The 26,853-nt window shown below is 38.6% G+C and overlaps 1 protein-coding gene across 1 annotated transcript in view; it reads left to right on the forward strand.

Moving 5' to 3' along the window:
* The window catches only part of stk32a (serine/threonine kinase 32A), a 69,201-nt gene extending 43,405 nt beyond the window's left edge, over positions 1–25,796 (forward strand). Inside the window, exons 7-13 of the mRNA XM_086309234.1 lie at positions 4,556–4,645; positions 7,415–7,518; positions 9,856–9,972; positions 11,029–11,154; positions 12,513–12,641; positions 20,439–20,503; positions 23,191–25,796. Of these exons, the coding sequence (XP_086165360.1) occupies positions 4,556–4,645; positions 7,415–7,518; positions 9,856–9,972; positions 11,029–11,154; positions 12,513–12,641; positions 20,439–20,503; positions 23,191–23,308 (749 nt within the window). The 3' untranslated portion in view covers positions 23,309–25,796. The remainder of the gene's footprint in view (positions 1–4,555; positions 4,646–7,414; positions 7,519–9,855; positions 9,973–11,028; positions 11,155–12,512; positions 12,642–20,438; positions 20,504–23,190) is intronic.
* Positions 25,797–26,853: the final 1,057 nt, after the last annotated feature.

Genomic DNA, 26,853 nt, shown 5'->3' on the forward strand with positions numbered 1-26,853 from the left:
ACCCCTAAACTCCTTAGATATCAGAGGGCATGGGGCAGCTGCTCAAGAGAGCCAAAGGGATATGTGGGATGGCAGCCCTGCTGTCACAACAGGCAGACAAAGAAAGACAGAGAAAGAGCGTGAGGCGAGGATACGACACAAAGGAGGAAAGTGATGAACACACATTTCTGAAAAGATTTATCAAAGGAGAAAAAATGCAACAGACAGACAGAGATGCATAAGGAAAGAACAGAGATAAAAGCGAAAAGCAGAGAGAAAGAGCATTTGAGGGAGGGGGGGGAGGCAGCATTGACAGCTCCTGCCTAATTTCCACAGGACAACAGACGTTCACTTGTGGTTCCTGCCTGTATGTGTGTGTGTCCTTTAAAACTCACTAAGCACTTCTCTCCTCGTCATGCATTCTGCCCACACTCTTGTTTTTTTCCCCTGCATAGACCTTTAGTTTACCTCTTCACTGAAGTCTAAAACAGCATGAGGTGTCAGAGGGGGGTAGCAAGCTGTTTGCTTCTGCATTTTGAAAGCTGGAATTGACCTGTGCTCCTGTATCCCTCTGGGAGCTGCTTCATATAGAGAAAAACAATTTACTCGTGCACATGTGACGTTGCTTTGTTAAACAGCATAGCGCTTAGGATGCTGAGTGAAGCTCCAGGAGGGCCAGGTCTATTTTATCCTCTGTGAGATTATATGCACCTTTCCTACGAAAACGAACACACAGCACATTAAAAGAATATTGTGATTGAAACCACGGGTCTCTTCTCCACGACTTAACAAACACTGATAATTGCATCTGCATACGTATGGCACGTCAGCTCACATCTGACTCATAAAAGGTAGCATGCGATCGTTCTGTTTTAGAGAAAGCAGGGAGCTTTCAAGCTAACACACACCTGCAAGCTAAAATAGTAATGACTTCCATGTGTGTGTCAACTAGCAATTTTCACAGCATGAAAAACTATCACTTGAAATTGAAATTGGTGTTCTGGAATACTGGCTTTTACCTTAATGAGGAACATTAATGATTAGTATGCTTGAGGTTACTTTAACAGTCTCTACATGTGTTGAGTGAAGGCAAAGCATGTCTTCATTAAAACAATTAGATATGCTTTATTTTTTCATTATTTCACCATTATGATTTGACAGCTCAAGTGCTTCTTGTTCATTGTGGTATTATGTGGCATAAATCAGATTGCACAACAGCGTTTCGGCACACGGGGATTTGAAAGGTGGAAAAGGTGGCACCTGATTGCAGAGTTTACACACACTGCGGTGAGACAACCCGACACCAATGTCACAAACAAAGATTATTACACTAGCGAGATACTGACTGAGAAAAGCTTATTTCAGCAGACTTCAATCCATGGTCTTTGTTTTGGCATTACCTCAACAACAGCTCACAGATCAAAAAGATTATGAATATTAACACATTAATTCCAAATATTTCTGATGCAGAACAAAATCCTTTTTGGCTCAAATGCTTTCAGTGTAATAATATTAATATAAAAAAGACTGAAACGAGGCACCAGTGCTGATTTAGTTGAGGCTCTAGACAGTTTTATTAGGAAAAAAGAGAGATGCACTGTGTTATGCTGTTTAAATAACACTTAAGAATAAACTGTAGGGGTCGTTTTCTTTCAGTCCTCAGATGGGCATTGCAACTGAAAAGAGTCATTGGTTAAAAGTGTATTAATGAAGAAATCTCTGGTTGCTTACATCTCACATGTAGTGCACAATTTGCTGGATGATGTCACTTTTTGGGAAAAATTCAGACTTTATGCTGTATGGCCCTGCAGTAAGTGTTAATACATATAACTGTGGCTACAAAAATGGATCCAAGAAATTGATTTGGGTGCATGTTGTGAGGTATTGGTAATGAAAGCCATACTAAAAATAGAAGAGCTATGCAGCAGCAGGATATGGCCTAAGCAAAGCTTGACAGTTGTCGTGGTAATCCCATAAAACACATTAGATAACTAAGCCACCAGGCCTCCTGCTGAACCATTGTTCAGTGGCCACTTAAACACTCACAAGCAGGGACAGTGGGAATGGTACTTTAAAATAAAAAGAATCACCCAGGGATCCACTTAAGCTTAACTCATAATGCACCCCACGAGTCAAGAGCCGCTACTTTATTAAATCCATCCACTGTAACTGGCAAGTATTCCATGGATGCCCAACTGTTGTGACGCACCTCTTATGAGGTATTCAAAGCAATTCATTAAAATCCTGCCGCTTAACAAGATCAACAATAGGGAGTTGATTGGTGATTTGAGAAAAAAAAGGTACTCATACAAATACAAATACACACTCCACTGTTAAATCAATGTATACTACATTGCCAAGTGTATTCACTTATTCATCCCAATCATTAAATTCAGCAGTTCCAACCACTTTCATGGCCACGGGTGTATAAGATCAACTACTGAGGCATGCAGACGGCTTCTACAAATATTTGTGAAAGAATGGGTCGCTCTCAGGAGCTCAGTGAATTGTAGCATGGTACCGTGACATGATGCCACCTGTGCAACAAGTCCAGTCGTGAAATTTCCTTGCTGCTAAATATTCCACAGTCAGCGGTTAGCGGTATTATAGCAAAGGGAGTGAGAGCAACAGCAACTCAGCCACGAAGTGTTAGGCCACATAAAATCATGGAGAAAGTCAGCGGATGCTGAGGGACACACAGGTCACCAGCTTTCTGCAGAGTCAATCACTAAAGACCTCCGAACTTCATACAGCTTTCAAATTAACTCACTCACTCATCATGGAATTGGTTTCCATGTCTGAGCACCTGCATCCAAGCCTTACAACATCAAGCGCAATGCAAAAAAGTCTAACGCAGCAGTGTAAGTGTAAGCAGTGGAGACGTGTTTTCTGGAGTGACAAATCATGCTTTTCCTTCTGGAAGCCTAATGGACGAGTCTGGGTTTGGCAACTGCCAGGGGAATGGTAATTGTTTGACTGCAGGGTGCCAAGTGTAAAGTTTGGTGGAGGGGTGATTATGGTGTAGGGTTGTTTTTTAGGAGTTGGGCTCACCCCAGTTTGGGGATGGTCCCTTCCTGTTCCAACATGGCTGTGCACCAGTGCACAAAGCAAGGTTCATAAAAACATGGATAAGCAAGTTTGGTGTGGGAGAACATGACTAGACTGCACAGAGTCCTCATCTCAGTCTGATAGAACGCCTTTGGGATGAATCAGAGTGGAGACTGCAGGCCAGGCCTTCTCACCATCATCAGTTTATGACTGATATTAAACCCTATGGATTGAGAACAAGATGTCAATCAAGTTCAAATGCATGTGATGGCAGACGAGTGAATACTTGGCAATGTAGTGTATGTGAAGTGGGGTAAGCTGAGCTCTTTGAGGTTCCTGGGTTTTTCTATATCACAGAGAACTTGTCATTGTCATCGCACTTCTCCATTGTTGTAAACAAAGCTCAGAAAAGACTGTAGTTAAGACAGGAAACGTAGAAAGCGAAAGTCCTTCGCCAAGTTATTGTAAACTTCTGCAGGAGAAGGATCTAAATCCCCAAACTCGTGCATAGCTCAAAGCTAGAAGGCTCTGCATCTTTTGATTAATGCTATTAACACAGTAATATCAGTGAGGTGTCTGCATAGTGCCAAAACAATGTCATCCACAGCCTGTTCACCCTGCTGCCACCATCGTCCCTGTTGATCGAGAAGTTTCTGCTAATTCTTTCCTCAGGCTATGAGACTGAGCTGAATTCATTCTCCACATTTCATCACTTATAATATGCAGCATTTTGAGGACAGCTGTCTTTTTCTTCTCACTCCTGCGGTCTAAATTTCCTGTCTAAATCTGTCTCCTGTAAAGCAAAAACAGATGAAAACATAGAGAGATAATTTCTAACTGCTGATCTATTTTAGGTATACAGGGGTCTTGGACTTTTCCAAGCTGTGCTAGGGTGAGAGGTGTGGTATACCATGGACAGTTTGCCTGTCCACCACAGGTTTAACAGAGAGACACATACAACCACAAATACTCACATTCATACCCACAGCCAAATTAGGGACACCACTTGCCCTAACATGCAGACTTACAAACATGCAGACATACAGAACGGCCACATCCGTCCTCAAGCTTCAAATCAGGAACCTTCTTTCTGGGAGGTGACGGTGCTAACCACCATGATACTCACAGGAAAATAGGCGGAAACACAAAGAAAAACAATAAAGCCTTACTCGTACTCAAGCATCATTTGAGTGTCAACTGCTGTTTAAGCTCTGCTACACAGCTGTCACAGTGATCCAACTTCATTAACAGAGCTCCTTTGATAATAACAGAAAACCAAATATTCGTCCATGTGCTTTAGAAAAGTCACACACCAGTACCTGAAAATACTTCAGACTGCAAAAAAGCAGCAAAAGAAATGGGAATTAATAGAAAAATACATGTTAAACTTCTTGGTTTTATAACACACTATATCAGTATCTGTGTGCATGGCAAACCCTGCAGTATGTGTTATATTGCAATGCAATATGACACAGGTCAGTTGTCAAGAATGAGACATTTGAGGTAACAAAATCTCTCTGTTCTTTAGGGCACGTCCATCTAACAGACTTCAACATCGCAGCCATTGTAAAAGACGACCTCAAAGCAACATCCATTGCTGGAACCAAACCATACATGGGTAAGAAAATGACATTTTGACAAGAAAAGGCTACTGGAATTGAAACGGTTTGAAACTCTGCCCTTTAATCTTAAGAAATCAACACAATAAATCTTCCTCAGCTTTCGGTGAAGTGGACTTCCACCGCTGGATGTTCCAAAGGCTGCTTCAATTTTCAGTTAGAAAAAGAATTGTGCAAATGCTGTTGCAGGGTCGGCTCTGAGATTGAGGCGGTAGTTTTAAAAAGAACAAAAACTCTTTAGTTTCAAAAATATTTAAATTATACTTTCATAAAATATTTAAATACACATGAAAAAGAGATGAAAGATGGATAGTTCACAGAGCTTGACTGAGTGAATTTACATCTGTCACTTTAATAAATTATTAATAAAAACTACATCCAATAAATAAAACTTTATTTTAAGGTGAACTTTGGATGTTAAAGCTACATTTGTATTTTTTGATGGGACCAAAAAAAACCCCAAAAATATTTGTAGTTAATATATATGTAAATATATATGTAGTGCATTATTGAGTCTTTATTGCATACTGTAAGAATCATATAATAAAATTAAATAAAGGACTTGCTTTCACTTGTTTCCAGCACATCTTCAGTTTTGTCCTTATCGTGAGTCTTAAATAAGACTTATGTGGATTCAGCTCCAAAGAGATCAGATAGGTTGAATAGGATTTGAGGCCAGTATGAATGATGACCATGCATTTGGATGTGTTTGCGTGCATGCTTAAAGGGGACATGTGAATTGTGAGCTTTTTTGTTTTCTTTTTCCCTTAAAAATTGTGCATTCAGGTTAGAAAATGACCTTGGAACAATGTGCGACCAGACTCCAGGTGAATTCTCTACAGTATAATAGATAATTCATGGCTGCTCTGGGGAAAAAAAGAACCCTTCCTCCCCTTCTCTAAGAACCTTTAGTAGATAAGCTACACTTTTTCCATTTCAGCAAGAAGGCAGAGCAAACCTAAAGGAGAGGTGGGGGATTTGTGTGAGAGCCTGCATGTTTCTGAGTATAGTTCCTCACAGTCCTGCGTGTAATATAGATAAAGATCCGCAGACGAAACGGTAAGAGATTAGCCACAGAAGGCTTTTCTACTGACTATTTAAAATCACAGATGACTAGATGATTCGCTTCCACAGAAGAATAAAAAAAGCAGTTTTATTTGTTTAATTGGATGTTTTTCTTAATCTGTTATTCATTACAGAGATAATCTGATATAATATAGTTCAAAGAGCATGTCAAAATATTTATTTTACCCCTGGGAAAAAGAATGAAATTGATGCTTTCCATCACTGAACCCTAAAAAAAATACTCAACAGAAAATGACTTAATCTCTTTTGTGCACAAGCAACCAAGGCACCGTGTACTAGACAACTTAAATGACATGTACAGATGTTACGCCTGTGGGTATGTTGATACAGATGCTACGCCTGTTTTAAATTAGTCTTTAATTAAGTTACCTAACCTGAACCCTCTGAGAAAAAAGACCAGGAATCATTATTTTATCTGCAAGAGAATATTGACCTAAAGATTGGTAATTGTGTAAAAAAAAAAAAAAAGTAACAAATAAATACATCCAAGTATATAATTTACTGAACTCATTATTATTATTAAAGAAAAAGTAAAGAAAGAAAGAAAGAAAAAAGGAAGTGTTGAAAAAGATACAGGTACAACAAAATGATAACAGTTAAGATGATGACACTTACGTTACCTCACTTGACCACTGTTTGAGATCGAGTACAAAAGTGCTACCATGCAAAGAATTGTTAGCCTAGCAAGAGTGAAATACCTTTCCCAGTATATATGTTCTTAAGTATATAGGCTAAAAAAGATTTACATTACATTTTCTTAATTATTAGATGCTACTACAATAAACTGATTACTTTCAAAGTCACTTCTGTTTGAGTAGGTTAAAATGACTTGTTTTTTATTGTTACCATTTTACCCACCAAGTAGGCTGTTGTAGCACTCTGACTTCTTGCATTAAAATGAATAGTCTTGGAACAAAAGGTGCTCTGTGTCTTCCAAACACATTGACCCTACGATCCAACGTCAGAGTCTCGACTCATCACGTGAATCAGGCACTGATCCGACACCTCAAACAGCTGGGGAACGAGAAGCTCAAAACAAGAGCCCATAGCAGAATAGGCTGTTTGACATTGGCAGAAACGATTTGGGACAAAAGGTTTTCATGGTGGTAACTCTGCTGGTCAACCCACAAAATGCATTATTTAAGGCAGGGGTGGGCAATTCCAGGCCTCAAGGGCCAGTGTCCTGCAGGTTTTAGACATTTCCTTGATCTAACGCAGCTGATTTAAATGGCTAAATGACCTCCTCAACATGTCTTGAAGTTCTCCAGAGGCCTGGTAATGAGCTAATCATTTGATTCAGCTGTATTGACCCAGGGTAATATCTAAAACCTGCAGGACACCGGCCCTTGAGGCTTGGAGTTCCCCACCCCTAAAAAAGGGGAAATAAACAGGCTTTCCAATGGTAGAAGATTTATTGCCAATAAGCATTGTCACAGCAATGAAAATGATCAACCAAATCTTTTTTGTGCTAAGTTTATTTATCAAACAATTCAAGTACAGATGAAAAAAAATGCTACAATATCCCTGGCCTCCCCCTATTTCATGTCTGGAGGAATCCTACAGTTAAAATAAACCCATCCAAACAGCCCGAGAGAAGGGAATGAAAAAACATTAATAACACAAGATGTCATAAAGTGTTATAATGCATTATTTATGTTGTACAATATTTTTTTGTCCATCAGCGCCTGAGCTCTTTCAGTCCTTTGAGGGGTCCCACCCTGGCTACTCCTTCTCTGTTGACTGGTGGTCACTGGGGATTACGGCCTATGAGCTACTAAGAGGACAGGTAATTTAGACACATACGGAGTACACCACAATGTCTACATTCAATTCAATTCAATTCAATTCAATTTTATTTATATAGCGCCAAATCACAACAAAAGTTGCCTCAAGGCGCTTCATAGATACATCACAGATTACTTCTGTGCGGTCTGACACACTTAGCTGCATTCAATAATGCATAGGACGCTGAGTGCTAGAAAAATCCTGTTAGTAGGTGTTTAGACAGCCTCTACAAAACAAAAGGAAGATGAAGTTATAATTGAATCTTATGTTTAAGCTGACCTTACTGGGATAGATGTTTAATCGTTTAGTCGTGGTGCGAGACCAATCGCTGCAGAAGAGTGAGAAAATCGAATCGGAGTTATTCAGAGAGCCATATAATTGGAATTGATTTTCAAAATGATATTTATTTATCTTGTGCACTTCCCACCTGGAGAGTTTAGTTCTGATGTCATGGAAGCAAACACAGGACATGATCTTTTTCCTCGGTCCTCCTACTCCAGTAGTATTATTAGAGCAGTGTGTTTGTTGCGGACTCAAATCCAACTGCAGCTGCATAATTTCTTCTCATATTTTAGGAGAATTACATAAACTACAGTAACCTCCCTCTGCAATGACAAGGATTCTAAGTCTTTGAAACTTATGGGAAACTGTCATGAACTTTTACTGAAATTTTCTCTTCTCACACATCTATGTATCTTTAACTGTTCAAAGTTATTAGATCTCGTCAATGTTATGGATTTTTTGGGACTTGACACCTCTTTTTAGTAAGGTCTCACTATTCCCAGGAGGCCTGAAAGGGTCAGGTATGATGGAGTCTTTTTTAGAACACTATGACCTGACCGTCTTCTGTTTGGTGTCATCAGTTTGTCTCTGTAGAGGCTTCAAGGACAGTCCAGGTGCTTCTTGACAGTGTAGAAACTCACTCTGTTCTCTTATCTGGAGCACTGGAACAGGAGGGGGTATAGGAAAACACCCTTTGGAAGGATAAACTGCCTTCCTTCCTTCATACCAGCTGCAACATATAATAATAATAATAATGGATTGGATTTATATAGCGCTTTTCAAGGCACCCAAAGCGCTTTACAATACCACTATTCATTCACTCTCACATTCACACACTGGTGGAGGCAAGCTACAGTTGCCTCCACCAGGCAACTGTAGCTTGTGTGCTTCTATCGCTTCTTCTCGATATGAAGTGTGTCCGTGATAAGTGGATCTATATTTTATACTTTATATTTGAGTCTTCTGTAAGATTATTTCTGCATGAGGAAAATCTGTTCTCACAATATTTCCAGAACAATCACTTTCCACTCCCCTTTATATAAAAAAAAGCATTCTGTCCTCTTTCTGACCTTAGAGCTGCGTCTTCACTCGGCTGTAATATCTTCTTTCTAACCCTTCCATTACCTTCTCTGAATTTTTTGTCCTTTATCTGACCTCAAAAAGTGACATATTCTTTCTGCCTTCATCATCCCACAAAGCTGTGTCCTCTGCTTTTACAACCATCACTTATTCAGCATATTATTAATACCTAGAAATGACATAGCTTCACTTCTCTAGTCTTTGGGTAGTTCCTTTAGTTATCTCCCCTACTTTCTTTTATTCCTCTCTCTGCACATCACCTTTACCAAGACAATATATTTTCACCTCTTCCCTCTGTCTCCTCTGGGTTTTAACACGTTTTTCATTTGACTGACGCGCTCGAACATCATCCATAAAGCAAAAGTCAGTTTCTGGGTGTTGAAAACTGGTCTGTTGGATGTGACAAAATTATTTGCCTGTTATGTACTTTCAGGTATCTTTTCAACTTCCATTCTCTCTCTTAAACTCCTGCCACTTTTTAATTATAATATATTACTCATAATATTGTAATAATTGAATTCAATCTTAACTTTCCCCCTGGGTTTGACCATTGGTTGAATGCTGAGAGTGCTAAATAGGTCACAGTTACTTAGCCTGTATTTCTCCAGCCTCAATTTTTTGCTAACTAGTAGCTGAGCAGTAGTAAATTTTGAAGACTGACACACAAACCTTAGCACTGCAGCCAGTGCATTTAATAAAAAAAATGCAGATTTTTCTTTGAAAGCACATGGCCTCCGGTTCCAGTTTGTAAAAGTACAGGTGATCACAGCAATCAGCTAGGGACCAAAGTAATCACAAGGAGGTTTTTGCCAATCAGTTTGGCAATACACATTTTTCCCCCGTGACGGTGGTTGCTGGTCTCGAGGCCTCTGTGACTGGAGCTTTAGCAATTGATTTCCCAGTGACAGTCTCAGGTTGTCATGTCAGTAACACCATATCCCCTCACCTGTCTTTTTCTCTACTTTCCTTATTTCAGAGGCCATATGTGATGAAATCTAGTACACCAGCCAATGAGATCCTGCAAACATTTCACAAGGTCCATCCTAGTTACCCAGCAGCCTGGTCTTTGGAGATGAAGTCTCTTCTCAGAAAGGTAAATAAGCAGCAAGTGCATAATAAACAGCAACATAAACAAATTATATTGTTCATGCCTTTGTTTTTCCTGGTACTCTTATTGTCAGTGGGTGTCTTTGCTATTTTGTATGACATACGCTATTTTGAATTTTTCTCCAGTGTGGGAAATCTTTGTCTCCTCTGGGAAGACCATTATCCATATCTGACACCAGCACACTGAGGCTACAGAATCTTAATTAGGAGGTCACTTTCATTGCTACAGCCTCACTTGAATGCAGCACAACTTTAGAATTATAATGGAGTAGAATCAGTATTCAAACATTTAAATTAGTGATGTAGGTGAATGACTGTTAACTGTTAGCGGTTACTTGCATACATAAATCAATAAGGTACTATTCCAGAACAAATGCTAAAGCTGAAAATGTAGAGAGACACAGAAAAACAGACACAGGGAAGCTTATACTTCAGTATGTGTGAATAAACACTAAATACCAGCCTAAAATTAGAATAGTCTACGTGTTATTCAGTATGTCATTCAGCTGTCAAACGTGTCTTCGTCTTGTTGTAATGCTTAAAAGATGCACGGCTGTTGTAGGGTTTGGCTTTTATCTTGGCAGCGATCCACTGCAGTCAAACTGTTGCATTGCTTCGTGCTCAGACTCCTCATTGGCATTCCAGTTGCATGTGTATATGTGTATGAGGGAGTGAGCAGGAGAGTATAGAGAGAGATGAAAGAGATGTAAAGAATGTGAAAATGCCAGGGAAGAATTTCAGGCCCACAAATTTGTCCTTCATCTTTTATCCTTCACAAACCACTGCGTTATCCCATCACCATTAGCTTTCTATATGAGTTTCATTTTTTTCCTCCTCCTTTTGTTTCCGCCCTCTTCCTCAAGCTCCCTCCGCATGTCCCTTCTCCAGTACTTCCAACCCCCTTTGTCCCTGTATCCTCATTCTCAGACACATCCTTAAAGGCAAACATGTGCTCATGTCTCAGTGAGACTCTCCTCCTAACTTTTCAGCCATGCCTCCCCGTGGACAGTTGTTCTTACTTTAATCCTTTTGTCGCTTTCAGTTGCTGTGCATAGATGTCCAGAAACGCATTTCCTGTCTAGCAGAGCTACAGGATCTGGACTACATGTCAGACGTCAACTGGGATGCTGTGCTCAGCAAGCAGGTCCCTCCAGGTTTTATTCCAAATGTGAGTATCAGACATAAACTCAGCACTGTGGCAGTGTAGTGCGCAGCAAAATGCTCACATCTGAATGTTTATTTTTCTGCTGTATTACATTTAAATGACACAAATACAACATTGCTGTAAATCAAGGTAAGGAGCACCTAAACAAACATATACCACACTTTAAATAATCCATCCACAGAAGTCTTAAATGACCTTAAAGCTTATTTAGAGTATCATGACACAAGTTTGTTTTTTAACGTATTAGATTATAAATACCAAAGGTTTTTCTGCCATATTTTTCCCATACTTATTTCCATACCAGTATTTCAGATATTTACCCTAAAGCGGGTAGTGAAAAATAAAGATGAAGCCACTGTTCAGTTAATCTTTTGTACCCTGTCTGTAAACACTGCCCCCTGCTGTTTAAGTTGGCCCAACTACTTATTGTAGATATCCAGGCAGAGTGTGCAGATGCAGAACAACAGAAAGAGTCTTAGACACAACTGAAAGCAGCTAAAGAAGCTAAAATGTGTATCTACCAGCAGCTATATAGTCAATGAGTCATTGTGGCAAAGTGGATAAAGCTAATAATGTCATTAGACAGGGAGTCAAGCTGCTTGGCTGACAAGCTCATGTAGTATCTTCTGTAATGTCAGGTTCTTCCAAGCGTTACAAAAGTTACAGCTGGTGATTGAAGGGTGTAAATGAGAATCTGCAAGTCCAAAGTAAATTTGACAGGCTCACAGAAGAGCTTTTAGAAAGAAAAGAAAACCTGTACAATAATGTGATGATCAAATAACTTTAAAAGTCTCCTAAAAGGTGACAGTAACTGTTAATGCTTTGCTCCAGAATGGAATAAATAGAGATTAATGACTGTTGGAAGTAAACAGTTAACTAAATGACTTTATCTAGTTTCAGTCTATAGCAGAGCAGAGCAGCTGGTATCCCCAGCGGTCAGGCTACCACAGCAGAGGAAAGGCACAGAGGATCGATGGGGAATTGACAGTGTCTTTCTGTTTAATTATAGGCACATGCACAGTCTTTAATCCCTTCCACACTATTAATGTTTGAACACTGAGGGAAAACTCAGCCCTTATGTTTTGTTTCCTAACTTTATAGCACTCAGCGTCTTACCTTGCTTCAGTTTGTTTTTTATCACATATTACTGTGTTCTGAAGCGCTGTTGAACATTTCATTGTCAGATATTTAGTGGTACAAAACATTTATTGATGCAAAATTCTAAATTTTCCTCATCACGTTTCTAATACAACACGGAAACCTGCATTGCCATTTGTTTTTTGTCTTGTTTTTTGACACCAAAATAGCCACGTCTATGCCTTTGATTATATGTCTTTCTTTATATGAATATGTCACTGTAGAGGCGAAGGCTAAACTGTGACCCCACATTTGAGCTAGAGGAAATGATCCTGGAGTCCAAACCACTTCACAAGAAGAAGAAAAGACTTGCTAGAAAAACCAAGGAGCATGGCTCTGATGGCTCTCCGCAGGTAAGGCCATAAATTTATACATTTAGATCATATTTACATTCTGTTATGTTAGGGTAGTTAACATATGTTTGATATTGATGATCGATAATGCATTTTTTACAACTGTGTTTATCTTAGGAAACTAACATTTCACTTAATGTTTTTGGTTTAGAATATTTTTCTCTCATTATTTTCATTAATGAGGAATGAAGAAAAAGACTGGAAGGAAAAGGTCAAGTGAGATATGGGAGAACATACCCACACAATTTTTTCATGACGACAGTATGAACTCAGAAAGATCAAACTAGAATAAGATGCATATAAATTGTACAGGAATGTGTGTTGGATATGTTTATACTTTACCACACAACAGAAAAATATCAGATACGTCACACCTACAGTTGGCACACACACTTCAAAAAAAGGCCCACGATCTAACCTGTTGCATGCACGCATACAGCCAATGCCAAAGTTGCAAAGTTTGCCTCGACTCTGACCCTTTGGCACAGAGGAACAATTTATGGAATTCTTTTTTTTAATAGAAGTGAAGCAATCTGTGTGGTCTAGACTCTAGAGCACACTCTTTGCCAGTTTGCAATAAGAAGTCTGAGCTGGCTCAAAGTGCACCATGTTTTATGAAAGCTGACAGCTGCTTGTGGAGGCTTGTCTAAGTGTATATATCAGTAATATCTCACTGTGTGGCCAAACAACATTTCTAAACACTTGATCCATTTTGTCAGAGAGTATGTCACCTGTTCTAAAGAAATAATAATAGCAGACTTTCAAAGAAATGTTTCTTCTGTCTAAGCGAAGGCTAAACGGAAGCAACTTTTGAGTCATTCTAGTAGTATTTAGGCAAAATGAAATGTAAGATGGCTACGTTAGAGCGCTAGTGACTCCCAACAAAGGTATCTTTGGGTTACACGGAACAATTAGCCGTAAAAACAGAAACTGCATTTTAGTTTTAAAGGACTGATATTGGAGCCAATTTTAAGGAAGTAAAGAAGCTAACTAAATGGTGTGGATTAGTAGCAGATGTGGACGTATATGTAGAAAAAATAAGATGATAGGGTGATTAAATAAATAAATTAAACATAATAGATAAGTACTTGAAATTAGTAGCCAAATGTGGGGATTAAAAATCTGGGATGTGTTTACCAAAATGAATGGCTAGCAGTTGAGGTGTTAGCCAACAGTATGGATTATGTATTAGCTGTTACAACAACCAGGTAAAATTAAAATTGTTAGCTAAAAACAATAGATAAACTGTTGTTTGGTAACTGAGTGCAATGGAATAAATAACTCTTTCATAGAAATGGATATTTCTATGTGTAGTTAGTTGTTAACTCTGCACGATTCTGCTCAGATCAGCTGATTGATCCGAGCAGAATCAACCACATCTTTCTCACATCTTTCCTTTCCTTTATTTATTTTAAGTTATTGGCTGCTAAAAATGCTGATACAGAAAGATCGGCAAATAGCTAATATCCCACTCTGCCTACTTTATTAGATAGTAAGTAAGGAATGAATGATTGAAGTGATCATTTATGTGAGCACATTACACGAGAAAGATTGGAAAGCATTACTTTAGCCCACTGTGACGTTTGTGCCATAATGTCACTGAACAGTGGGGTATTTGTCTTCCCTTTTAAATTGCTTTTCAAATACCAAACAGATTTTTTCTTTTATAAATGTTGTGTACAGAAAGCACAGGTCTTCCTGCTATTTCCCATGTAGACCCATTTCAAGTTTTCCCATCTTATATCTATTCAGGGATTCTATTTGCATGCAGTTTTTGATGTTTGGAGCCTATTCAATATGATGTGGCCAAACATCCTTTTCTGGAATCATATTTTGCAGTGTGTGCTAGCTGTCAGGCTGAATACTCACTTTACTGGCTATAAATATCAGTTTGTGTTTGTGCAGTGCTTTACCATATCCATTTACGCAGGGCTACTGGGGCCACTTGTGATGGATGCTTATAAGAGACAGACAAAAAAAGATTGTGAGTGTTTGATATATGTGTGTATGTGTGTGTAAGAGAGAGGGTCTGAAGCACAGCAGATCAATATTGCATGAAGAAAACTACCCTAATGCCTGTTCCAGCCTCTTACTCATTACCTTAAAGCCGTCTGTATTCTTTTTTTTTATGTTCCTCCTCTCCTCTTCTCCTTTCCAACCTTTGCTTTTCTCTCCTTTCCGCTGTATCCCAGCACAAAGATATCTATATGTCACTATAACATTTTCTTGTACAGAAAGTGTCCCGTTCCTCATCAATTTTTCTGGTTGAACTTTTATCTTTTTGCCTCCCTCTTCCTTTCATTGCTCTCATAATGTAGCATGGAATTAGCTCCGTTAAACCACTGATAATATACAGCAGAAAATTGGACTGCTGTGAGAACAAAATTAATTGTCACACTGAAACTTGCAGACACACACACACACACACCTCGCCTAATCATAGGTGCCATTCAAGTTTATTGCATGCGTGAGATAAAGTGGAAACTTGACATGTAGAATTAATTTGTATAATGTGTTCAGGGCTGGAGCTGTTTTTGCTACTCAGTATGTTCTCATTGTTTCTCCAGGCTGCTGTTACTATGTGTGCATCAAGTTGTAATTTTATGTTTGCTAGGCTAGGTTTTATTATAGGTGACATTGGTGACGTTATTTTCACAATGCCATGAAAGTTTTAAAATATGAAATGGGTGAAATCATCTTCTATCTGATTCTCAGCATATTGCAATCACAGGAGGTTTCTAGTATGTTTGAATTGCCTGATCTGGTGACAATAAGTTGACGTTTACCATAATAGTCTAGTGATTGTATTGGGTGCAACATTTTTGCTTGTTGTAGAGTTTTTACTGCAGTGGTTATGATGATTAACTTTATATTGAGAAATGACTATATGAAGATTACTGGGTTAATGTTGAATAAGTCGTTAAAATGAACACTTAAAATGAAATACTGTACATTCATACAACTCTATAAAAACAAAACTATTATAGCCCCTTTTCCATCAGTTTCTACTCGGATCGACTCACCATGACGCACCTCGGATCGACTGATTTTCCATTACGATCGAGTACCACCTAATGTGTGTGGTCGTTCGTCCTGCTGCTCGGTCGACCTGATGCTTGGTCTGTGGCTTTTCGTCAGACTCAGGGACCATGGCTTTGATTTTTGGTATCAATTTCCCTTGTTGCTGGGTTTCAAAATTGGCAGTTTTTATTTTCGTGAACGACATGCTCTCGTGACTCACCGAGTGACACCACTGACCAGCCAATAGGTGGCATGAAGTCTGATGACGTCACATTTTAGTACCTGCTCGGATCGCTTGGAACCCCAGCGGAGCAGGTACCATTTTAGTACCTGGTACCAGATACTATCAACTAATGGAAACTCTGAAAACCGTGGCTAACCATACTGAGTCCTAATTAGTACTAATTAGGTACTAATGGAAAATGGGCTTCTCATTCTGCTCATCTGGATACTACTATTGTTCTTTATTATTGTTCTGTGCATGTATCTGTAGCTAATGAGAATGTAGGCATTTAGTTTGTAGATTTTTGTTTAAGATCTCTACCTACTCCCTTTCAGACTTAAAACATTCATTTACACCATTATGAGTTTGTGTATGTCTGATTCCAATCTCACTCTGTATCTTGTTTTACTTTATTTTATGATTTTGTTCAAATCTATTCTTCCAAGGAACCAAACCTTGGAAGAATAGACCAATTTTTTTTAAATTGGTCTTGAGAAGCAGTGCTCCAGGCTTTCTGAAGCTCTTTCAAAGTTCTTTTCTTTGGACATTGATGCTTTTTCACTCATTTTCAGTCCGGTCCTTGTATCCGACCATTTTCAGAGGAATTTTCGACTTAAGTCATTTGCGCCATGTTTTTGGTTTTGGTTCAGTCTCACCACTCGTTGATAATTTTTGTTTACATCCATTTTCAAAAAGTGGCTAAAACCTACCACACACAGCAAAACAGCAGTTAATGAAAATGAGATATAGCTTGATGAAAATGCCATCAAATATGTAAATAGCAGGTAGTTGGTAGTGACCAATAATAAGGCTAAAAAGAGAGTGAATGCTTGATTAAAAAGTTACTGCTAAAACTGTAAATATAGTAAAAGTACATCCATTATTTTCAATGCAAATTTCAAAATAAACAGCAGTTTTTGGGTGGGGCATTGGCAGTGAGTTGGAAATAAGGCACTAAAAGGTGCAATCAGCGCCATGTTTCAGTATCACGGAGTCCCATGGAGAGAAACAGAGAGATGGGAAAGGCTGTCTTCAGGCTGACATTAAGGTTTTCACAGGATAGAAAACAATTTTTGTTCTTTGGGTACAGAAACAAAGTATAGTACAGTGACAAAATCTATATGTGGTTGAATGAAGTTTTTTTCTTTAAGTAAGAAAAAGTGAAGAACAGATTTTTTTTCAATGATCTCTTTCAAATATTTCCTCTCTCTTTTAATTATAGCTTAAAAAATAGAATGTCTGGTTGTTCTGAGTAAACAAAAGCTTCATAGAAGTAGTGTAAAACCAGTTAATTAGCACTGATGTCAGATAAATTGATGGATCATTGGAATAGAGAGAGAGCTGCATGTGCATCTGAGGAAGCAACTCTGTGTGTGCCACTGATTAAAAATGCAGAGTCAGAACTTGGCTTTGGTTTAGGTCTGAGGGAATATCATCAGGAGAAGTCAAACACATGCAATTTAAGAAGTACTACTTGTACAGCAGATATTTCTACACTCAGCAGTTGAATCTGAGCTGAAGATTTTTACTGTTTAAATTATGGTTAAAGCATTCCTTCGATCCATATTTCATTATTCACCACTAACTTCACTATTATGTCACATACAGTTCCCAAATTACAGCATATCAATCTTCTCAAATGGCTGTGATTCGATATGCCATTTATGTGTCAGGCAATCTACATATTTTAATACTATTGCTCATTACCAGTCACAACAAACATCAGCCTCAGCCTTAGCCATGGACCTTGAGAAATGTTCCTGTTAGGCTTTCATCCAACAGAGCACTCCCTGTTGGTTTGTCTCATTAAATGGAAAGTTTAATCTACCATTTGGAGCAATTAGCTTCTGAACTGTCTTTTTAAAAGCATTAAATAAAGAAAGGAAGGAAGAGACAAAGAGGAGAGAAGAAGTAGTGAAATGTCAACGGTTAAAGCAAGGCCAGAGCCTTCTTCTGGCAGAATCCTTTCCTTTGTGACCTCTTATTCCTTGTCTCCATCAATTTATACATCTGCCCATATTGTACAGTTACAGAGGAATGAATCAATTTACATCTAACCCCTCGATTTTTGAATCGAGGGTTAGATGTTCTAACCCTCGTGATTGAATAAATGCATGAATAACAATTTCCAGTGCAGAGCCTGACACACTGGAACTCAATTTGTCAATATTTTTTAAGTGATGAAAGCAAGATCTAGGACAGGATTCAAGCTGTGAGCATCCAAAATAGAAGCTGAAACAAAAGTTACCGAAACATTTCTGATAGAAGATGTAGCTAATGCTGCAAAGGCAAACGAGAGCTTAGGTACAAATCTGTAAGGGGCACAAGCAAGGACTGTTCCTACAAATTTTAGTAGAGTCTGAGTACCTCTGCAAAGTCTGTAGCTTAGAAACGTCTTGGGGCTTAAAAGAGATATATAGCTGAATGTTGTCTGCATAGAAATGATAAGAACTATGCTTAAAAGTGCTCAGAGTTCAGTTCAGTTCAGTTCATTTTTATTTCAAACATTTCAAACATGTGCCTTCACAATCATTACAAAATATCATTCCATTATTTGTTTGAAAAGGAGTAGGCTGAAGTATTTACTTATTTGTCCCTACCCCCTCAAGTTTTACCTCTCATTCATTTAATTTTTTTTTGTCTTAAATTAAACAAACAACATATGAAACATATGAAACATATGAAGTAAAACAAAAGGTATCTAATATATCAAAAAAAGTAAAGGCCCCAAAACAGAAAACATGTGGCACAGAGACAAGGCTAGACAAGTGGAGGATGTCCTATACTTAGAAGCTGCTAAAGAAAAAAGCGAAACATGACGATCAACAGTGTGTAAATGTCAAATTGTCCAATCATAACAGTTCCTTCTGGGTTCATCATAGATGTCTATAGTTGTTTAACTTCTTATTGCTGTCACTGTTCTTGAACAGGTCAATACTGATTATCAGCACCCTGTGGATTGGCGTAACGTGGATGTATTAAGTCAAATTTGGATTTTATAAATAAATTAATAATAAATGTTCTTCACAGCTTTACAACAGGAGATCACATGGAAAAGACCAGGAGGTACCACAAAAGTCAAAAGTGTGAATCAGGCCCTGGAAATATATTTTGACATAAAAAAAAATAAGCTCACAAAAAATGTATTCAGTCAAGTCTGACCGGCGGTACCCTAAGGAGGAGCTCCATGACTTTACAGCAGTGTGTTTTTTGTTCAAGCTCCCTCTGCAACTTGAACGGAAACTATATGTCCTATCATGGGTTATATCAGTACAGACAATGTTGGACAAAGGTTTTTCTTTCTTTTTTTCATGGGTCCTGTCATGCCTTTAGATCTTAGATGTGAAGCATCATTATGACACTGTTAGAAAGAAAACAATATCTTTCTTCATGCCTCATCATGTCTGTTATGTATCAGATCTATAACTCATGCCTGACAAATAATGTGTAACACTGCGTCCCCCCACTCTGAGTGTCTGCCTGTTTGTTTCTTTGTCCTTTTTTTGTCTGTATCGCTCACACAAAAGCACACCCTGTTCTGACAGTCTCTGTCTGGGTGGTTGTGTCAGTATCTTTTGGGTTCATGCAAATCTGCCGTTTTTCTTTTCTGATACTGCACTGAAAGTGTCCCTTCACTAAAACTCAGAGGCTCGCTTGCAGTCAAGATGTATACTAATCATAGGGCTGTTTTATCCTTCTCTCTCTCAGGCATGCTTGCAAAATCACAAAATCCACTCCCAACTTTTTCTGCTCCTCCTTTCCTCCAGCTTTGCCTCTCCTCTCTCTACTCTCCAGTCTGTCTTCCTGCCCTAAATTAGTTGATGGCTTTCGGATGCCAGTTGCTCCCCCCCTACTGTGACAGCACCTGTACAGAACCTCTCTGCTAGGCTGTGTGAGTGACAGCTTTGGCAGGAAGTAAGCCATTTCGAAGTGTAGAGGGCCAATCTAACTGAGCTTGAGGGGGAAGCACCACATGCCCATACATGCATGTGCAACTTTGAGTATGATTCTTTAAGACACCCTAAAAATTAAACAGTTTAGGAAATTCAATAAAGGTTTGAAGCAGGGGCAGCTTTATTACACTTAATTTAGGGTTATTACATATTCAGTTTTTCTCTATTTTTCTCTCTTGTGTTGTATCTCCTAGTCTCTCTTTAGTGCCCACACACAATGAATACAGTGTGATAATGATGATGTATTTCTGTGATCTCTCCTCATTGCCTCCTAGGGAAAGTGAGAAAGCACCTGTCTCCTTGTCTTGGCATTAGAGTAGTCTAACATCATTAAGTGGGCCAAATATGTCCCGAGTAGGCCTGCATTAAGCAGGTTCAGACATGCAGTCTTATAAGTTGGGTGAATTTTTTCAACTGGCACTTTTTGGACAATTCAAACAATTTGCGCTGTACTGTGCACCAGCACATATTACAAATCCAAGTCACCAAGACAAGAAGAATAACCATGATTAATGGCTGGATGTGATTTTATTGTTGCTTCTTCACAACTGCCAGTAGTGAGTCACAGCTGATTTTTTTTTACATTTGTCTCTCCCCCAGAATGGGCAGCTGCAGCAGCGTTTGGATAATGTCCAGAGAGACTTCATTGTCTTCAACAGAGAAAAGTAAGAGCCTATTCTTTCTTCACCAGCTAATACTGCCTTCTCATGGAATAAATAGCACTGTAGCTTTCAGTAAATGAAAAATGAGAAACAATGACTCAAAATGAAGGTAACACTGTAAATACTATGCCTTTTCACCATCATTAATAATAATAATAACAATAATAATAATGATTGTTTGGTTTGCTGGATATGCGGTTTAATAAATATTCTAGCTGTAACCAGGAATAATAGAATAATCCTTGCTGCTTGGTGGAAGCATAAAGGAAGGTATTAAAAAAATTAACAACTGGTAAAGGCTGCCCAGTACTGAATATATCCTGTATATCAGAAGTTTCTGGAAGTAATAAGAGATATGATTCACCACCATAATTTGCATAAGGAAATGTTCAGGCAGGTGCAATGTTGACTCACGCAGTGGCATATTCTACAAGAACATAAAATAATTTCATGATTATTTCAGTCTATCTAAATCATTTATCAAACCTTATTATCCCAAGCCAAGCCAATAGTACACAGAAAAGGCATAAAAACAGATATTAGAGGCTATGAAATTGTTGCTTTGAGGAAATTAGTTTGACTCAATTTGCTGTAAAATAAAATGGTAATTTAGTCTTCAGCTAGCTTAACCTGAAAGTGTAAATATTTATACTTTATTTCATGAACTTCTATATTCATTATATGAAATTAAATGATATGTAGTATTATCAACATACAAATAACAAATTAAACAGTTGGAAAGCTGGAAAAAGACAACAATAGAAAAAAACCTAAAAGCTTAATTTAGAAAATATATTTTAGTATTATTTCAAAGTGCCATTGTTATTTTACAGGATTTAAGGTATGACTTAGATTACTTATGGACTTTTTGGCAGTATAATGTATGCTTAATGATGTATACAGTCCTGTGAACGGGTTCTATTAGGGTGTAGATCATCCCTCCAGTAAAGCTTTCTGTGCTCCTAAAACAAGTTGAAGTTGTCTATAAAAGTCAACTCATAGATGCCACAGAGTGAGGAGAGTCAGGTGTGCAAGCTCAGCAGGCAGCTGGAATAACCGACTCCACGGCTCAGAGTAGAAACTAGAGATGAAAAGCTCACTCTTCTTTACAATGTTGCTTCAGGTCATTAAAGTTTGCAGGCATTCTTTTATGCACAGTTCTCTTGATTTCTTGACACAACTTATCAAGTGGATCGAGGTCTTGACTTTGGCCCATTGTGCCACCTTACTTTTTTTCTTTTCAGCCATTCTTTTGTAGATTTGCTGCTGTTCTTGTGATCATTGTCCTATCACATGACCCAGTTTGGAGTTTTAATCAGACATATGTCCTCATATTATATTCTAAAATGTCTACATATAGACTCTACTGTTTATGTATAGAGTGGCATTCATGGTGGATTCAATGAATGGCTGAAAAACAGATCCAAATCATCATCCCTCCAACACCATGCTTGACTTTTGGCATAATATGTTTGCCATTTGGTCTGGGTGGGCGACCATTGTTCAGCGGGTTGGAAAGCTCATCTTGTAACTGGAAAGTTGCTGGTTCGATCCCCAGCTGTTTTGGTCGTTGTGTCCTTGGGCAAGACACTTCACCTACCGCCTACTGATGATGGCCATTGGGGCTGATGGTGCGATATGGCATCCTCGCTTCTGTCAGTCGGTCCCAGGGCAGCTGTGGCTACAACTGTAGCTTGCCTCCACCAGTGTGTGAATGAATAGTGGAATTGTAAAGCGCTATATAAATGCAATCCATTATTATTGTTTGTTCGATGCAGCTTTGCAAACCTAAATCGAATTGCTGTGTTGTTTTTAGAGAGAATAAGATTCCTACTGGGAACACTTCTGAACAAACCTTGTTCTTGTTCTTTTCATGCTAACCAAGGCTTGTAGAGTCTCTCATGTAGCTATTGGCTTTTTGGGAATTTTTCTGAGTATTGTGGTCTGATCTTATAGTGAAATTGCTGGGACGTCCATGCCTGAGATTGGCGAGAATCTTCAATGTTCTTTACTTGTGAATAACCTTTCTCACTTGACTTCAAATTGGGTGGAAATGGCTTATAACGGTTCCTAGGTTGGTGGGTAGCAACAGCTCCTTCTTTAAGGTCATTGTGTTACATTTTGTGACTACCAAACTGCTAAAAGCTCTGCTTTTACAGAGGTGTTCACACTTGTTGGTGATTAGCTAATCAAGTGCATTTGATTAGCAGCGTCTGCTTGCTACCTACCCTCTTAATTCCTATGGACGCTAATCTAAAAATTGATGCTCCTGTAAAAACATAAATTTTTAGACTAGTGTACAAGGAGACCAAATTTTAAGGTAACAAATAGCTAAAATTTTGGTTGATAAGGTAGGAGAAAAGGTCAGTAGGTTTAGCTTTAAAAGAACAATTACTGTAAAATAGGACCAGCTACATGTTTTTGTCATCACAGGGAATAATATCTGTACCACCAGCTGATACATGTTTCCCTCTTAAGTATCCATTTAAAAAAAAATCATAAAATGCCAGGCTAGCAATTACAGGTTGAATGTCAAGCTAAAATGATCCAATTTCAGTGCAATTAGTTACTAAGTCATTGCATGGAAGATGAAAAGATGTGTTATTGTTAACTTTTACAGTATTCTTGCAGAATATAGCAACAGACACCGGCTGACTTTATATCTACTCAAATAAATCTTTCATCAACAGGTCAAGAAAAGCAGTGGCGGACACCGAGTCCTCTGAATTGTCCACAAGTGAGAAGAACAAGGCAATAGAAGATGGACAGAACAACAATATCGAGCCAGCTGCCTACTTATCAGGATAGATCTCATGATGCGAGATCCCTGCTTACTCCCTCATCACTTGCACCTGCCCACGGCTTATATCTATCTGCAATTTGCACCCAGACACATATTATTCTATGAGCACAGGCACTCGAAACTGGCCTTCAGTGTTCCTGCACCACTTTGTTATCCACAACACAAATGCGCCACAGTATGCACTTGTGCATCTCTGTTCACTCACAAAAAATTAATTACGAAGAACTCTAGGACTGCAGGAGTGAAATGGACTCCTGGAGCAGCAGCCATGCCCGAGCGAGGCATTTTTCCTGTCACCAAGAAGAATGGCTCTCAGCAGAGTGTCACTCATATAATGTTCCCTTACATCCATCTGGTGCTCTAATATCTGCTCAGCCTCTACTCCGAGCAGTTGCTGAGGTGAAATGGTAGTCATTTCCCTGCCTGACAAAGCCACATCTGATCAGCTGGTCAACCATGGCCAAAAGCTATATGTGCTGCTGCTGCTTGGATGGGAGACTTTTTAGTCCGTGGTGGTTATGTAAGTGTAACATGGTTCACCAGTGCTACATAAAAAATGACAACAAGACGGAATTAGACCGACAACATAGCAGATGGGCAGCAGGTGTTGAAGAACACTGAGGATGACGCCATTGTACAGTGTGCTCTATTTAATATCGGGACATGAGCATGACAATAGGAGTGCAAAACATTAAAACTGAACAACTTTGAAACATAAAACAAGATATTTGATTTAACACAGCAAACACTAGTTCCTCTAAGAAAAAATTCTATGTAGCTAAATTGTAGAACTGAGCACGAATGGCTCATTTTATCAGAGCAGCAGGTACATGTTGGTAGTGGTCATGTTGCATAGCTTTGCCAGTTAACAAAGATGATAGGATTTTAGCATTTGGTTTGAAGTCCCAGTTCCAATCAACAGCAGATATAAGCAAAGCATCCCATATGTTTCCTTGACTTGCTTATGAGTCATGATGTGTATTTAAAATGCAGCTACCAAACTAGCTTTTTCTCTCAACCTTGGATGTTTATATGGAGCTTTTACGTTTCATGCTGACTTTAATCAGTGTGTCCTGATGGAAATCTTCATCAAAACGCTGACATTTTGGACTAACCTTTGCTTCAATCTGCAAATGACAAACTGGGTCTCCACAAAAAGGTTCACTGCGATGAAAACATAGAAAAAAGCTAGAGGGTAGATGTTATATGTTCTGCACTGAACCTCGCTTTGCACATGCTTCTTCATAAAGTGTAGCATTTATGCACAGAGAAACAAAAAAAAAATAAAGATCTTATGCTGTGAGTGAATATTTATCTCCTTAGGGTGGTTTTCTAGATGATAATTAAGCTGACTCCCTAGACTGCATTCATTTTTCAGTTATTGTCTGCACTCATGTCTGTTTTTGTATTTTTTACTTATGTTCTTCCTGTTTTGTGTTGGATACAACCAAATGCATATGTGCCACCAGATAAGTCTGCAAATTTGTAATCGCTCTTAATTGCTCCCATAAAAAACTGAATCCATTTGCAATCTGTCGCTGCATCAACACATTTGTGCAGCTGCTACAACACTGATATAAAATTTGGCAGCATCCAAATGAATACAAGGCGTGAAAACACCCTTCTTTCGTTCAGTAAGATTTGCCATAGACTTGTTCAATATTATATCCGAAAACCACACCTGCCTCTGAGGTTTGCAGAGGGGTGCCTTAGACCATAGATATGGCACACAGCTGGTTCCCATAGCTATATGTGCATGTTTTAAAAACCTGAGCTCTTTTCACAATCTGTAAGTCAATGTGATTTATACTAATCCCACTGTGCCACTCTATTGACCTTGAGCTTGTCTAGCTGCAGTATCACTCAATCCTTTCAAGTCTATGATCTCTTGTAATTACATTTAAAATGTAATTTAATCTCTAATTGAATGACTCTTGGCACTTTTCTACTGAAGACAGGTGCAATGTTTTTCAAATTACTTTTGTGGTGTCGTTGTTGTTGTTGTCATAGATGTGATTTTAGAAATTCAAAGGTGGGTTTCTGTAAAAGGTGTCTGTATATTATAAGGTGGGATAGTTCAGTAGATGGAATAATCCTGGATACACGTCAAGCAAACAGTATTTCAATTTGATCTTATACGGGTATCAAAATGTTGGAATTATTGCCTCAATGTGGCACATTTGCCACCTTCAGAAACCAAAAGAAAAACAACAACCCCAAAACAAAACTCAATGGCAAATGGTACTTGACCCAGGTAATATAATTTCTCAACAAAACATATGTGTTAGAAGAAAAAGAAGAAGAATTTATTCTGAGAATACACTTGTTCCACACATGTGAATCTCACCCCTCTTACGGTTTTGTTGTCCTTCAGTTGTCACTGTGTGTTTATTGTAATTAAATGTGTTGGAGTTGCAAACTGTTAAGGTGTGCCTTAAATAATAACTTTCTTTTTCTGAACCAACCTGACTGTCCTTGTGCTTTATTCCATTAAAAAAAAGAAAAGAAGTTTGATTCGGAGATTACTCTGCTCCAGTCTAAAGATAATGCTGCCCCCTAGTGGTAACTGACTACAGGTACAAATTCAAATTCAAATTTTATTTGTCACGTACACAGTCATACACAGTACGATATGTAGTGAAATGCTTGGACAACTGCTCGTGACCTAAAGAAAACAAAAAAGGAAAAGGCTATGAATAAGATAGGAAATAAATATGAAAAATTAAAAAGGGTAAATTTAACTAGGAAGGAATAGAATATAAATTAAGGTTAAAAATGAAATAACTGTACAACACAAATTAGAATGAAGGGTAAATTTAACTGGGAAGAATAAGATAAAGATAAATATATAAATTAAAGTTGAAAATAAAATAACTGTACAACAAAATACACAATACACAATATAGAACTATATAAGAATGTATGAAGAAATCTAAATATAAATAAATATATACACAATAACAGCAGCTGTACAAGTATTAACCGGAAATGAAGAATATAGTGACCAGTGTTGTGCAAAACCAAAGTCCAGAAAGTCCAGTGTGTGTGTAAGAACTGTATGTGTGGGTCAGTACTGTGTGGTGGTGTGATTGAGAGACCGTATCGCCTGCGGGAAGAAGCTCCTCCTCATTCTCTCTGTGTTGGTCTTCAGGGAGCGGAATCGCTTTCCTGACCTCAACAGAGAGAACAGTCTGTTGTTGGGATGGCTGAGGTCCTTCACGATCTTCCTGGCCTTGGTCCAGCACCGCCTGCTGTAGATTGAGTGCAGGTCAGGGAGCTCGGAGCGGATGGTGCGCTCAGCTGACCGCACAACCCTCTGTAGAGCTCGTCTGTCCTGCATGGTGCTGTTCCCGAACCAGGTTAAGATGTTTCCCGCCAGGATGCTCTCTATGGTGCACGAGTAAAAGTTCCTGAGCACCTTGGAGGGCAGTTGGAAGTCTCTCAAGCGTCTGAGGTGGTAGAGACGCTGTCGGGCCTTTTTCACCACGGTGTTGATGTGACAGGACCATGACAGGTCCTGCGTGATGTGAACTCCGAGGTATTTGAAGCT

This window comes from Aulonocara sp. 'chitande type north' Nkhata Bay, linkage group LG10 (assembly GCF_057382095.1).
Source record: "Aulonocara sp. 'chitande type north' Nkhata Bay isolate Kocher_YH1m ecotype deep benthic linkage group LG10, A_spYH_male_GT1.1, whole genome shotgun sequence".
NCBI classification, from domain to species: domain Eukaryota; kingdom Metazoa; phylum Chordata; class Actinopteri; order Cichliformes; family Cichlidae; genus Aulonocara; species Aulonocara sp. 'chitande type north' Nkhata Bay.